The 13,556-nt window shown below is 40.7% G+C and overlaps 1 protein-coding gene across 1 annotated transcript in view; it reads left to right on the top strand.

Annotated features, from left to right (window-relative positions):
• The first annotated feature begins 11 nt into the window (after positions 1-11).
• LOC124262247 (cysteine--tRNA ligase, cytoplasmic-like) overlaps positions 12-13,556 on the top strand; it is a 299,881-nt gene continuing 286,336 nt past the window's right edge. Inside the window, exons 1-2 of the mRNA XM_046696729.1 lie at positions 12-77; positions 10,243-10,334. Coding sequence (XP_046552685.1) covers positions 62-77; positions 10,243-10,334 — 108 coding nt within the window. The 5' untranslated portion in view covers positions 12-61. The remainder of the gene's footprint in view (positions 78-10,242; positions 10,335-13,556) is intronic.

The following is a 13,556-nucleotide window of genomic DNA, read 5'->3' as shown; positions in this document are numbered from 1 at the left end:
TGTTCCGACAGCTCGCTACAGTACTACTGCCGGTTTCATCATCGCGTGGAATAGGGTGACAATGTCTGAAGTTGCTGGTAAGTTACAGCAGTTTATATAAATTCTAATCGCTCACAAGTAGAATACATGTGAGTTGTTAGGAGAACATATAATGTTGATTCTATCACATATACATTTATGACTGACAACTTCGGTTTGTGTTAGTAATACCGAATCGGCGATCGGCTTTAAATGAAGATTGTCACATCGTCCAGGTCAGGTTTATTTACAGATGTACAGTTGGCAAGATTGTCAGCCGAGGGAACAAAATCTGTCGTCAACATATTACATGAACTTTGACATGACACTCAAGTATTCATGTTTGCTGTATGAAACAACAACAGCTATTCACTCTATCATAGACATTTTGTAGTACATGTTCTCATCCTCCTGAAGCTGTTGGGACACACTTAGCTGTCGCGATGCTTACAAATCCATCAGCAAAAACGAGTGAAATGGTTGTCATAATATGAAAACACACATTGTTGAATGTATATGTTTAGCAGTTTCTTGTATGTCATACATCTTATGCTTGTTGCAATGCCACGAGGCAAGTTACTTGTTTTAGGTTGAAAATACAACCTACTATCTCATAAATAACTTACTTCAAATATATGTGTGGGATAGACCTGTGTAACGTAAAACTTGTTCACAAAAAAACAACATAATCTGTCATTGTGAGTGACATCTTCATGACATAGTTCACCCCAAAATTATTAATAACTGGAATAGAAGTTTTGCTGTTGTGCAAGGAAATCAAGTTTGCAAGACTACAATGTTGCCAACCCCTTATTTAAGACATTCAGAGGTTACACTGGAGTGGGTTGTCCTTAGAATTTTATGTTGAAATTGAGACTTTATCTGCTTGTGTATGACTGTTAAAACATAAATATAAACTTGTAACTCTCAACTCAGAAGAAATACTCCCCGTGATTTAATATAGGTGATATTTGGTTACATAATGTGTGATCCTTACAGTTTTGTACTGATTGTCATCAGTATGCTTCATAGAACAGAATTTGTCGGAATATCCCTGTCCATAGTTTTGGTTGACATGTCATCATGGTCATGATTACATTTCGAGATGTTCAATTGCCTTTGAATGCATATAAGTTGTGTTTGTTTCTTGTTTTACATAGCACTCAGAAACATTTCAGTAACACGAAGGTCACCTGTAAATCATAGAAATCTGGACCAGATAATACAGTGGTTGATAATGTGGACAGTGGTGTATGCCTTTCACACAATCATCCAAGTCACAGAGTCTGGCCACTTGTCCACTTGTTGCCTCTGGTGACCAGCACCTGCGAAGACCTGGGTGAGAATTTGTCCCCAGTAGTGTGTGAGTTTGGTTTTATGCACTTTTAACAATATTCCAGCAATATCACTGTGGAGTGGGATATTGGTGTGATGACAGGTGGGATACTGGAGTGATGACACCTGAAATGGTCTTCACACATTGTACCTATGTGGGGAATCGAACCTGGGTCTTTGACGTGAAGAGCAAATGCTTTAACCACTAGGCTACTCTACTGCCCTCTGTCCTCAGTAAGCCATACTTGTAATAAGAAGTGATTAACAGCATCAGGTCATCAAACTTCCTCGATTGGTTGATGCATGTCATCATGTCCTTTTTGAGTAGATTGATTCTGATGATGTCATCGAGTGAATTGTTAGGTCCAGACTCTATTATTTACAGCTTTCGTATAGTTAGAGTGAGTGACTTTTGTTTTACACCGCATATAGCAATATTCCAGCAATATCACGGCAGGGGACACCAGAAATGGGCTTCACACATTGTAACCGTGTGGGAAATTGAACCCAGGTCTTCGGTGTGACAAGCTCGAATGCTTTAACCACTAGGCTACCCCACCGCCCCTGGTATAGTTGGAAGAGAGTGGCATTAAACAACAAAGGAACAAAATGGTATGGCCAGCATGGACTGCTGTTGAAACTTGGGATCCTTTGGTGTATCTGTGTGTGTGTGTGACGAAGACATGATATTTGTTAATATATACTTAGCTGTTACTGCCTCTTGGATCTTGGAGCATAAATAATCCAGTGATAAACAGCAGCCAGTCTGTGACATTGGCATTTAACCATAAATTGTTGTTAAAGTTAAAAAAACTTAAAAACTTAATGGGCGATGTCTTGATTAAAGTTTCAGTGAGAGCTTGTAGGATTGTCATATGTGATGTAATGTTTCACAACTGTGATGTTTAGAACACAATGACACATACAGATAAATTAAAGCACATCCAAGATGTTGTGCAGTTATGAAATATGTTCAACCAAATCAGAATCCATGTCATTTGTATCAGATGATGCCTTTAGGATTCTTTGTTTAAAATTATCCCATAGAAATGGATGAGGTGGTCAGGTTTGGTAACTGGGTTGAGTATGTTTCATCAAACCTGGCTTGTTGCTCATAATATTGACCACTGGGTTATCTAGTCTAAGCCTAAGTATTCAAAGGCTGCCTTCATACAGCTGGAATGTTGCTGAGTAGGGCATAAAAGAAATAAGATATGTCCAGGGAAGGTTTAATCGTGTTTAAACTGGAGTTGTCTCCCCATTGACCATAAAGTGGCAGAAAGCCCTGCCTTTTCTTGGGTGAAAATCATAGGTGAAGAGTACAAATTAAGTGAATTAGGGACACTGGAGTGATGACATGAGATTGAGTGATGACAGGTGGCATGACTGGAGTTATGACAGATGATGAATATCAGAATGGAGGAAGCCTGATTATGACAGGTGAGATAATGGAGTGATTGACAGGTGTGATGACATGTGAGTGGGAATAATGGAGTAATAATAATGATGCTTGCAAATAAGATACTGGAGTGATGACAGGTGAGGATACTGGAGTGATGACAGGTGGGATACTGGAGTGATGACAGGTGAGATACTGGAGACAGGTGAGATATTGGAGTGATGAGATGAGACTGGAGTGATGACTGAGAGTGATGACAGATGGGATACTGGGTATTGACAGGTGAGATACTGGAAGTTGATGATGACAGGTGATGAAGTGATGACAAAGTGGGATACTGGATACTGGAGTGATGACAGGTGAGATACTGGAGATGATGACAGGTGAGATACTGAGTGATGATAGGTGAGATACTGGAGTGATGACAGGTGAGATACTGGAGAGTGATGATAGGTGAGATACTAGAGTGATGATAGGTGAGATACTGGAGTGATGATAGGTGAGATACTGGAGTGATGACAGGTGAGATACTGGAGTGATGATAGGTGAGATACTGGAGTGATGACAGGTGAGATACTGGAGTGATGACAGGTGAGATACTGGAGTGATGACAGGTGAGATACTGGAGTGATGACAGGTGAGATACTGGAGTGATGACAGGTGAGATACTGGAGTGATGATAGGTGAGATACTGGAGTGATGACAGGTGAGATACTGGAATGATGACAGGTGAGATAATGGAGTGATGACAGGTGAGATACTGGAGTGATGACAGGTGAGATACTGGAGTGATGATGACAGGTGAGATTATGGAGTGATGACAGGTGAGGATAATGGAGTGATGACAGGTGAGCTGAGACACTGGAGTGATGACAGAGTGGAGATACTGGAGTGATGACAAGTGAGATACATGGAGTGATGACAGGTGAGTGGGATGACAGGTGGGATACTGAAGTGATGACAAAGGTGAGGATATGGATACTGGAGTGATGACAGATACTGGAGTGATGACAGGTGACATATTGGATGAGGATGACAGTGATGACAGGTGGGATGAGATACTGGAGGATGACAGGAGGATGACCAGTGATGACATGTGGGATATTGGAGGATGTGATGACAGGTGAGATACTGGAGTGATGACAGGTGGGATGACAGTGAGAGTGACAAGGTGAGATACTGGAGTGATGACAGGTGGGATATTGAGTGATGACAGAGTGAGATACTGGAGTGATGACAGGTGAGATACTGGAGTGATGACAGGTGAGATACTGGAGTGATGACAGGTGACAGGGAGATACTGGAGTGATGACAGGTGGGATACTGAAGTGATGACAGGTGAGATACTGGAGTGATGACAGGTGAGATGGAGTGATGACAGGTGAGTGATGACAGATGATACTGGAGTGATGAGGTGAGATACTGGAGTGATGACAGGTGGGATACTGGAGTGATGACAGGTGAGATACTGGAGTGATGACAGGTGGGATACTGGAGTGATGACAGGTGGGATACTGGAGTGATGACAGGTGAGATACTGGAGTGATGACAGGTGAGATACTGGAGTGATGACAGGTGAGATACTGGAGTGATGACAGGTGGGATACTGGAGTGATGACAGATGAGATACTGGAGTGATGACACTGGAGGTGAGATACTGGAGTGATGACAGGTGAGATACTGGAGTGATGACAGGTGGGATACTGGAGTGATGACAGGTGGGATACTGGAGTGATGACAGGTGAGATACTGGAGTGATGACAGGTGAGATACTGGAGTGATGTGATGATACTGGAGTGATGATAGGTGATACTGGAGTGATGACATGATGACAGGTGAGATACTGGAGTGATGAGGTGAGATACTGGAGTGATGACAGTGATACTGGAGTGATGACAGGTGAGATACTGGAGTGATGACAGGTGAGATACTGGGTGATGACAGGTGGGATACTGAAGTGATGATGGTGAGATACTGGAGTGATGACAGGTGAGATACTGGAGTGATGACAGGTGAGATACTGGAGTGATGACAGGTGAGATACTGGAGTGATGACAGGTGAGATACTGGAGTGATGACAGGTGGTATGATACTGATGACAGATGAGATACTGGAGTGATGACAGGTGAGATACTGGAGTGATGACAGGTGAGATACTACTGAGTGATGACAGGTGAGATACTGGAGTGATGATAGGTGGAGATGACTGGAGTGATGATAGGTGAGATACTGGAGTGATGACAGGTGAGATACTGGACTGATGATAGGTGAGATAATGGAGTGATGATGACAGGTGAGATACTGGAGTGATGACAGGTGAGATACTGGAGTGATGACAGGTGTGAGGTGATGGACAGGTGAGATACTGGAGTGATGACAGGTGAGATACTGGAGTGATGATAGGTGAGATACTGGAGTGATGACAGGTGGTATGACTGATGACATATGAGATAATGGAGCGATGACAGGTGTGATGGCAGTGATGACAGGTGAGATACTGGAGTGATGACAGGTGAGATACTGGAGTGATGATAGGTGAGATACTGGAGTGATGACAGGTGAGATGAGTGATGACATATGAGATAATGGAGTGATGACAGGTGAGATACTGGAGTGATGACAGGTGAGATACTGGAGTGATGACAGGTGGGAGATAGAGATACTGGAGTGATGACAGGTGAGATACTGGAGTGATGACAGGTGAGATACTGGAGTGATGACAGGTGAGATACTGGAGTGATGACAGGTGGGATGATGGCAGTGATGACAGGTGAGATACTGGAGTGATGACAGGTGAGATACTGGAGTGATGACAGGTGAGATACTGGAGTGATGACTGAGAGAGTGATGATGACAGGTGAGATACTGGAGTGATGACAGGTGAGATACTGGAGTGATGACAGGTGAGATACTGGAGTGATGATAGGTGAGATGATGACAGTGATGACAGGTGAGATACTGGCAGTGATGACAGGTGAGATACTGGAGTGATGACAGGTGATACTGGAGATACTGGAGTGATGACAGGTGAGATACTGGAGTGATGACAGGTGTGAGGTGATGGCAGTGATGACAGGTGAGATACTGGAGTGATGACAGGTGTGATGGCAGTGATGACAGGTGAGATACTGTATTAATGACATGAGAATATGAGTGTTGCCAGGTGTGTCAGCTGGTATCGTGAAGTGAGATGACAGGTGGAACATAAAAAGAATGAAGGGTGGCTTGAACACTTAGACACTTCTGATAGTGTTTTGTTAGAGTGAAGAGATGATGTAAATACAAGACAGGTAAGGGGTGAGTGGACACCTCATGGTGACGGAGCATCTCACCTGGGAGGTACAACATGCTTGAGTTCAGTGAGTGCATTCAACAAACACCCACTGTTTGCACAGGGTTCTATTCATTTAAATGCTATGAAGGCACTCAAGGTTTGCTAGGTTGTGTCAAGTGGATCACATACGTATGGCTATCTGAGTTGTTGTGGAGAAAGCTGGATCTGAAATAATTGTAACAATTTTGTTCAGTGGGGCATAAACGTGATAAATATATGATATAGGGTAATGTTACCCTGGAGCATTACATCCAGGTGAGGATGGCACATAATGGCCACATGGTACAGGTAAGTTTGTTAGCTTTTGGGGTGTGAATAGACTAACGCTTAGTCTTTGAATATATGTAATTCTGATTGTAGCAAATAAACCCATTTATATTGAAAAGGAGCCCCAGGGAGACCAGAGAACCCGGGGAAATCTAGACTTTCTTCATTTAGGGCTATAGCATTTCAGGGAAGGCTAGGCTGTAGGGAAAATAATGTGGTTCAGAGACTGAGACAGGCTAGGGTGTGAATTGATAGGTTTAATGTGTACAGGATAAGATGTATAGTAGACTTTGGTGTTCACCCCTGTGGAGATTTGGTCTTCAGCAACCCATGTATGTCATAAGAGGCAAATAACAGGATTAGATGTTGAGGCTCGTTGGCTCTTGAAGCTACAGGTTTAAAGCCTCAACTTTCAGGCCAAAGATGAGTGTGATGCAGACAGTATTCAGGTGTGCATGGGTTGAATCCTTGACTGACAATATTCAGGCATGTATTAGTTGAATATTTGACAATATGCAGGTGTGCATGGGTTGAATCCTTGACACAGACAATATTCAGGTGTGCATGGGTTGAATCCTTGACACAGACAATATTCAGGTGTGCATGAGTTGAATCCTTGACACTGATAGTATTCTAGTGTGCATGAGTTGAATCCTTGACACAGACAATATACTGTGCATGGGTTGAATCCTTGACACAGACAATATTCAGAAGTGCATGAGTTCTATCCTTGACACAGACAGTATTCAGGTGTGCATGAGTTGAATCCTTGACACAGACAAGTATTCAGGTGTGCATGGGTTGAATCCTTGACACAGACAGTATTCAGGTGTGCATGGGTTGAATCCTTGACACAGACAATATTCAGGTGTGCATGGGTTGAATCCTTGACACAGACAGTATTCAGGTGTGCATGAGTTGAATCCTTACAGCACAGACAGTATTCAGGTGTGCATGAGTTGAATCAATATTCTTGACACAGACAGTATTCAGGTGTGCATGAGTTCTATCCTTGACACAGACAGTATTCAGGTGTGCATGAGTTCTATCCTTGACACAGACAGTATTCAGGTGTGCATGAGTTCTATCCTTGACACAGACAGTATTCAGGTGTGCATGAGTTCTATCCTTGACACAGATAGTATTCAGGTGTGCATGAGTTAGAATCCTTGACACAGACAGTATTCAGGTGTGCATTCGTTCTATCCTTGACACAGACAGTATTCAGGTGTGCATGAGTTGAATGAATCCTTGAGGTGTGCAGTTGAATCCTTGAACAGACAGTATTCAGGTGTGCATGAGTTCTATCCTTGACACAGACAGTATTCAGGTGTGCATGAGTTCTATCCTTGACACAGACAGTATTCAGGTGTGCATGAGTTCTATCCTTGACACAGACAGTATTCAGGTGTGCATGAGTTCTATCCTTGACACAGACAGTATTCAGGTGTGCATAGGTATTGAGTTCTACCCTTGACACAGACAGTATTCAGGTGTGCATGAGTTCTATCCTTGACACAGACAGTATTCAGGTGTGCATGAGTTGAATCCTTGACACAGACAGTATTCAGGTGTGCATGAGTTGAATCCTTGACACAGACAGTATTCAGGTGTGCATGAGTTGAATCCTTGACACAGACAGTATTCAGGTGTGCATGAGTTGAATCCTTGACACAGACAGTAATTCAGGTGTGCATGAGTTGAATCCTTGACACAGACAATATTCAGTATTCAGGTGTGCATGAGTTGAATCCTTGACACAGACAATATTCAGGTGTGCATGCAGGTTGAATCCTTGACACAGACAGTATTCAGGTGTGCATGAGTTGAATCCTTGACACAGACAAGTATTCAGGTGTGCATGAGTTGAATCCTTGACACAGACAGTATTCAGGTGTGCATGAGTTGAATCCTTGACAGACAATATTCAGGTGTGCATGAGTTCTATCCTTGACACAGACAGTATTCAGGTGTGCATGAGTTCTATCCTTGACACAGACAGCAGTAGAATCCTTGACACAGACAGTATTCAGGTGTGCATGAGGTTTGAATCCTTGACACAGACAGTATTTAGGTGTGCATGGGTAATCCTTGACACAGACAGTATTCAGGTGTGCATGAGTTCTATCCTTGACACAGACAGTATTCAGGTGTGCATGAGTTCTATCCTTGACACAGACAGTATTCAGGTGTGCATGAGAGTAGAATCCTTGACACAGACAGTATTCAGGTGTGCATAAGGTTCATTGACCTTGACACAGACACAGACATTCAGGTGTGCATGAGTTCTATGAATCCTTGACACAGACAGTATTCAGGTGTGCATGAGTTCTATCCTTGACACAGACAGTATTCAGGTGTGCATGAGTTCTATCCTTGACACAGATAGTAATCAGGTGTGCATGAGTTCTATCCTTGACACAGACAGTATTCAGGTGTGCATGAGTTCTATCCTTGACACAGACAGTATTCAGGTATTCAGGCATGATGAGTAGAATCCTTGACACAGACAGTATTCAGGTGTGCATGAGTTCTATCCTTGACACAGACAGTATTTAGGTGTGCATGAGTAGAATCCTTGACACAGATAGTAATCAGGTGTGCATGAGTTCTATCCTTGACACAGACAGTATTCAGGTGTGCATGAGTTCTATCCTTGACACAGACAGTATTCAGGTGTGCATGAGTTCTATCCTTGACACAGACAGTATTCAGGTGTGCATGAGTTCTATCCTTGACACAGACAGTATTCAGGTGTGCATGAGTTCTATCCTTGACACAGACAGTATTCAGGTGTGCATTCGTTCTATCCTTGACACAGACAGTATTTAGGTGTGCATGAGTAGAATCCTTGACACAGACAGTATTCAGGTGTGCATTCGTTCTATCCTTGACACAGACAGTATTTAGGTGTGCATGAGTAGAATCCTTGACACAGATAGTAATCAGGTGTGCATGAGTTCTATCCTTGACACAGACAGTATTCAGGTGTGCATGAGTTGAATCCTTGACACAGACAATATTCAGGTGTGCATAGGTTGAATCCTTGAGACAGACAGTATTCAGATGTGCATGGGTTGAATCCTTGACACAGACAATAATCAGGTGTGCATGGGTTGAATCCTTGACACTAACAGTTTTCAGGTGTGCATTAGTTGAATCCTTGACACAGACAATATACTGTGCATGGGTTGAATCCTTGACACAGACAATATTCAGAAGTGCATGAGTTGAATCCTTGACACAGACAGTATTCAGGTGTTCATATGTAAAATCCTTAAAAAGTTGAATCCTTGACACAGACAATTCTCAGGTGTGCATGAGTTGAATCCTTGACACAGACAATATTCAGGTGTTCATTGGTAGAATCCTTGACACAGACAATATTCAGGTGTGCATGAGTTGAATCCTTGACACAGACAGTATTCAGGTGTGCATTCGTTCTATCCTTGACACAGATGGTATTTAGGTGTGCATGAGTAGAATCCTTGACACAGACAATATTCAGGTGTGCATGAGTTGAATCCTTGACACAGACAGTATTCAGGTGTGCATGAGTTCTATCCTTGACACAGATGGTATTCAGGTGTGCATGAGTAGAATCCTTGACACAGACAGTATTCAGGTGTGCATGCGTTCTATCCTTGACACAGACAGTATTTAGGTGTGCATGAGTAGAATCCTTGACACAGATAGTATTCAGGTGTGCATGAGTTCTCTCCTTGACACAGACAGTATTCAGGTGTGCATGAGTTCTCTCCTTGACACAGACAATGAGCAGGTGAGCATGTCACAGACAATACCCAGGTGAGTTACAGACATGACATGTTGATGAAGGATTGACATTGGAATTCTGGAGAACTGTTATTGTATATAAACACTGTTTCAGGAAAAATGAAGAGAACGCAGCCCCTCTGGGAGGCTCCACGTGTTGAGAAGGAAACGAAGCTCAAGTTGTACAACAGCCTGACTCGACAAAAGGTAGGTGGTCCTCTTATCAACGTCACACAATGTTCCACAAAGGATTGGTCCTTCAATGGTGCTTCCGTGTTTGCCCTTGTCTAAGGCATTCATGGGACATAAAAGATACAAAGGTTTCATCTGGAAAGTTCATCTATTTACCTTCATTAAAAGTTGGTCGGTTGCTTTAGTGATGGGATTTTGTTTAATATGGTGGATTGAATGTGAATCTTTGGTCAAAAAGGCAATGTGACCATTCTAACTTTTTGTTCAGACTTTGATGCTGATTATATAGATTGCATATTATTGGTTATGATTGTTATGCTATATAGGTAAATTGTTTATCATAGGTTATTATTATCATTATTATACCACTCCTAGAATATTGTGAGTTATTGCATTCATCATACTCATAGGATATTCATATACCAGTGATGATCATCGTTTTAATCTACCTATAAACCAAGCAACTGCTACTCGGGTATCAGCGTGAAGATTTATGAACAGTGTGATGTGATACCAAAAGTTTGTGGATACCATTTATGGATGCAGTTCATGGATACCCTCAGTGTGGATACCTTATTTGGATACCAGTTACCTTGGATACCACAGGATAACAGCAGTGTCACCTTATGATGAGAGGTCATCTGGGTTTAAAACTATATAGAGGTATTGATCAAAGGTAGAACAAATATTTAAAGTTTGATGTCTCAGGAAGTCTGCATGACTCTGCAAATTTTCTGTGTTGTGTTTCTTCATCAATACGTGCCCAAACTGATGTTTCACTGTTGTTTCAGCTTTAAAACTTAATTTTATAGGTTCTGGTGATTTGAAGAAGAAGCTTTTATAAGCAAGCTTGGAAAAGGAATATATTGATGAAACTGTATCAACGAAAATAACTGTATACCGTTAAAGGAATTTAAAGAATACTTCATTCCTTCATATTTATATATCAACTGTAGTAATATGAAAGAATTTCGTGTTCTTCAGCTTGTTTTGATTGCCACGACAGATTAGCCACAGTCATATATAGGAATTGCGTATTCTTTACAAAATTTTCAGTGTGTATACTATCTCAATGTCCCCCTGACAATCACCACCCACCCCCCCTTGAAAATTCCTGGATCTGCCTATGCTGTTTCTTATTGTGTTTAGATTATCCATATGAAAAGAGGACCATGATTTGACTCATGTTCAGGACACAAGTCAACCAATCATTCAGTGGAGTTATCTCCCTTTCATCACTCTTCATCTGTCAAGTATCATACATTCCTTGTTTTGTTGTTTGAATACTGACAGATGTATCATGATGTGTAGTCGTTATCATCATCTTGAACAGTGTCCCTTTAATTTGAATTAATTATCCCCTTCGAAGATAATGGAAGATTATTCTGAAATATAGCAGCTGTATTAAATGTCATCCAACATTCTGGATCACATTCCTTCATTGTCATTTTTGTTGTTATCTTGTAAAGAATTTATTCAAATTAGGAAATGTGTTTCTATATTTTTATTAGTTCAATATGTCTTTGTACATAATTGTTACATATCAAACACATGTTTGACAGTTAAGAAACTGTCATAAATAAATTTGAAATTTCATTAATGGCCGTTGATTTTGAGATGTAATTCGATGGAAAAGTAAGTGATAGAAAAATAATTAGTAAAGATTCAGAATATGGACATCTTTGAAGATTTTAATCTCTTTAACATTCCTGGAACATTCTTGTATCTTCTAGAAACAGTACAAGCAGCAAGCATTGAAACCTAGTTTGTTGAGACTTAGGTGTATCTTATAATATTTTGTTATCATGGTGTCTCTATTCCATTATATAGAATGGCCTAATGTGATTGGACAATATTTGTTCACACATTTGACAAGTTTTAGGTTTTATTATTTTGTTATCACTGGTTGATGAACTTGAGCCTGATGGAACAGTAGTTGTCTGTGAACAATTTGTCTTCTTTGGGTGGCATTTCGAAGTTGGTGTGATGAACAAGGGGGATGGATATATGGCTATATAACTTATTCATTACAATATATGTGATGTTTCAGTGTAGAAGCTAATGCTGTTATCAAGCAAGTGAATTGTTGCGTATATTGTTATAAAGAAGTTGTATATCCATAGAACTATCCCCCTTGTGGTGAACAATGCTGTTTAAAAATATTCTGAAACAGGTTTGTAAAAAGTGAAAAAAAAATTGCCTTTTTTTTTGTTGTAAAAGCCGTCTCTATGAATATTAACATGATTAAATTCGACTTGTGTGCTGTGTTATTTATATAAACTATAACTTTTGATTGTTTGTGAGGATTCAGAAGAGTTTGTTCAGTCCAAGCCTACATCATTTCCAAGTTGCCTGCAGGATTGCAGAAAGGTAGTCTGTTGTCAGTATTTATATATTTTGAATAAATTTCACAACCTTGATCAGTCATGGTTGACTGGCCATCTTTTTGTAATGATTGGCTGAAGACTAAGGTACTCGTCTGAATAGTCAAGGGAATAAATGTGTTACACTGTACACAGTGCCATTCTGTGAGTTCAGCATTGTCCACATGTTGGGAAAGGCTACCGAATGAATAGGTTGGACAGAATCTTGTTAGATTGTGTGTCATTATATCCCAACAGCATTGCTTATATCAATTGTTTTTTTCTGGCACATATTTTATTGTTTCGGTAATTGCTTCCAGTGTGTAACAACAAACTTTGCAAATTTATGTAAAATATCTTGTCATTTATTAATTAATCTTCGTAAAGGTGTTTCCGTTTGTTTTATGTGTAACAGATTCAACACTTCTAGGATCCAACTGATAATTCTGAATTATTACTTTTTGTAATACCCTTACATTTCTTTTTATTACAAACCCATCCATCCATGGTTTGCCATGGAACAACAGGACATAACCCCATAAAGTCGGAGTAAATCATGCACACATATGATACTAGACTTAATGCAATAGATTTACTTGATTTTAATATCTTTGGAAAAGTCAAGGACGTTTCTGTTATTGCTCTCTCAATGTAAGTATTCTTTAGATAAAAGACATTTTATGAGTGTTTCTTTCATTTGTTTTCCTTATCCTGACTCATGCTCTTTGCTTGTCTTCTTCTTCTTGCTAACATAGTGGAACACTTGTATCTCCTTATTTGAAGCCCTTCAAAATAAAATCACTAATTGGTACTCACCACGAAGTTGCTCCCTTTGTCTCCCCTGGCGGGAAAAAGGTGTCGCCACCCCTCTGGC

The sequence above is a fragment of the Haliotis rubra genome, unplaced genomic scaffold, assembly GCF_003918875.1.
Source record: "Haliotis rubra isolate DU_JTF1 unplaced genomic scaffold, ASM391887v1 Scf83, whole genome shotgun sequence".
In the NCBI taxonomy this organism is placed as follows: domain Eukaryota; kingdom Metazoa; phylum Mollusca; class Gastropoda; order Lepetellida; family Haliotidae; genus Haliotis; species Haliotis rubra.
This window is presented reverse-complemented; position numbering and strand designations above follow the sequence as displayed.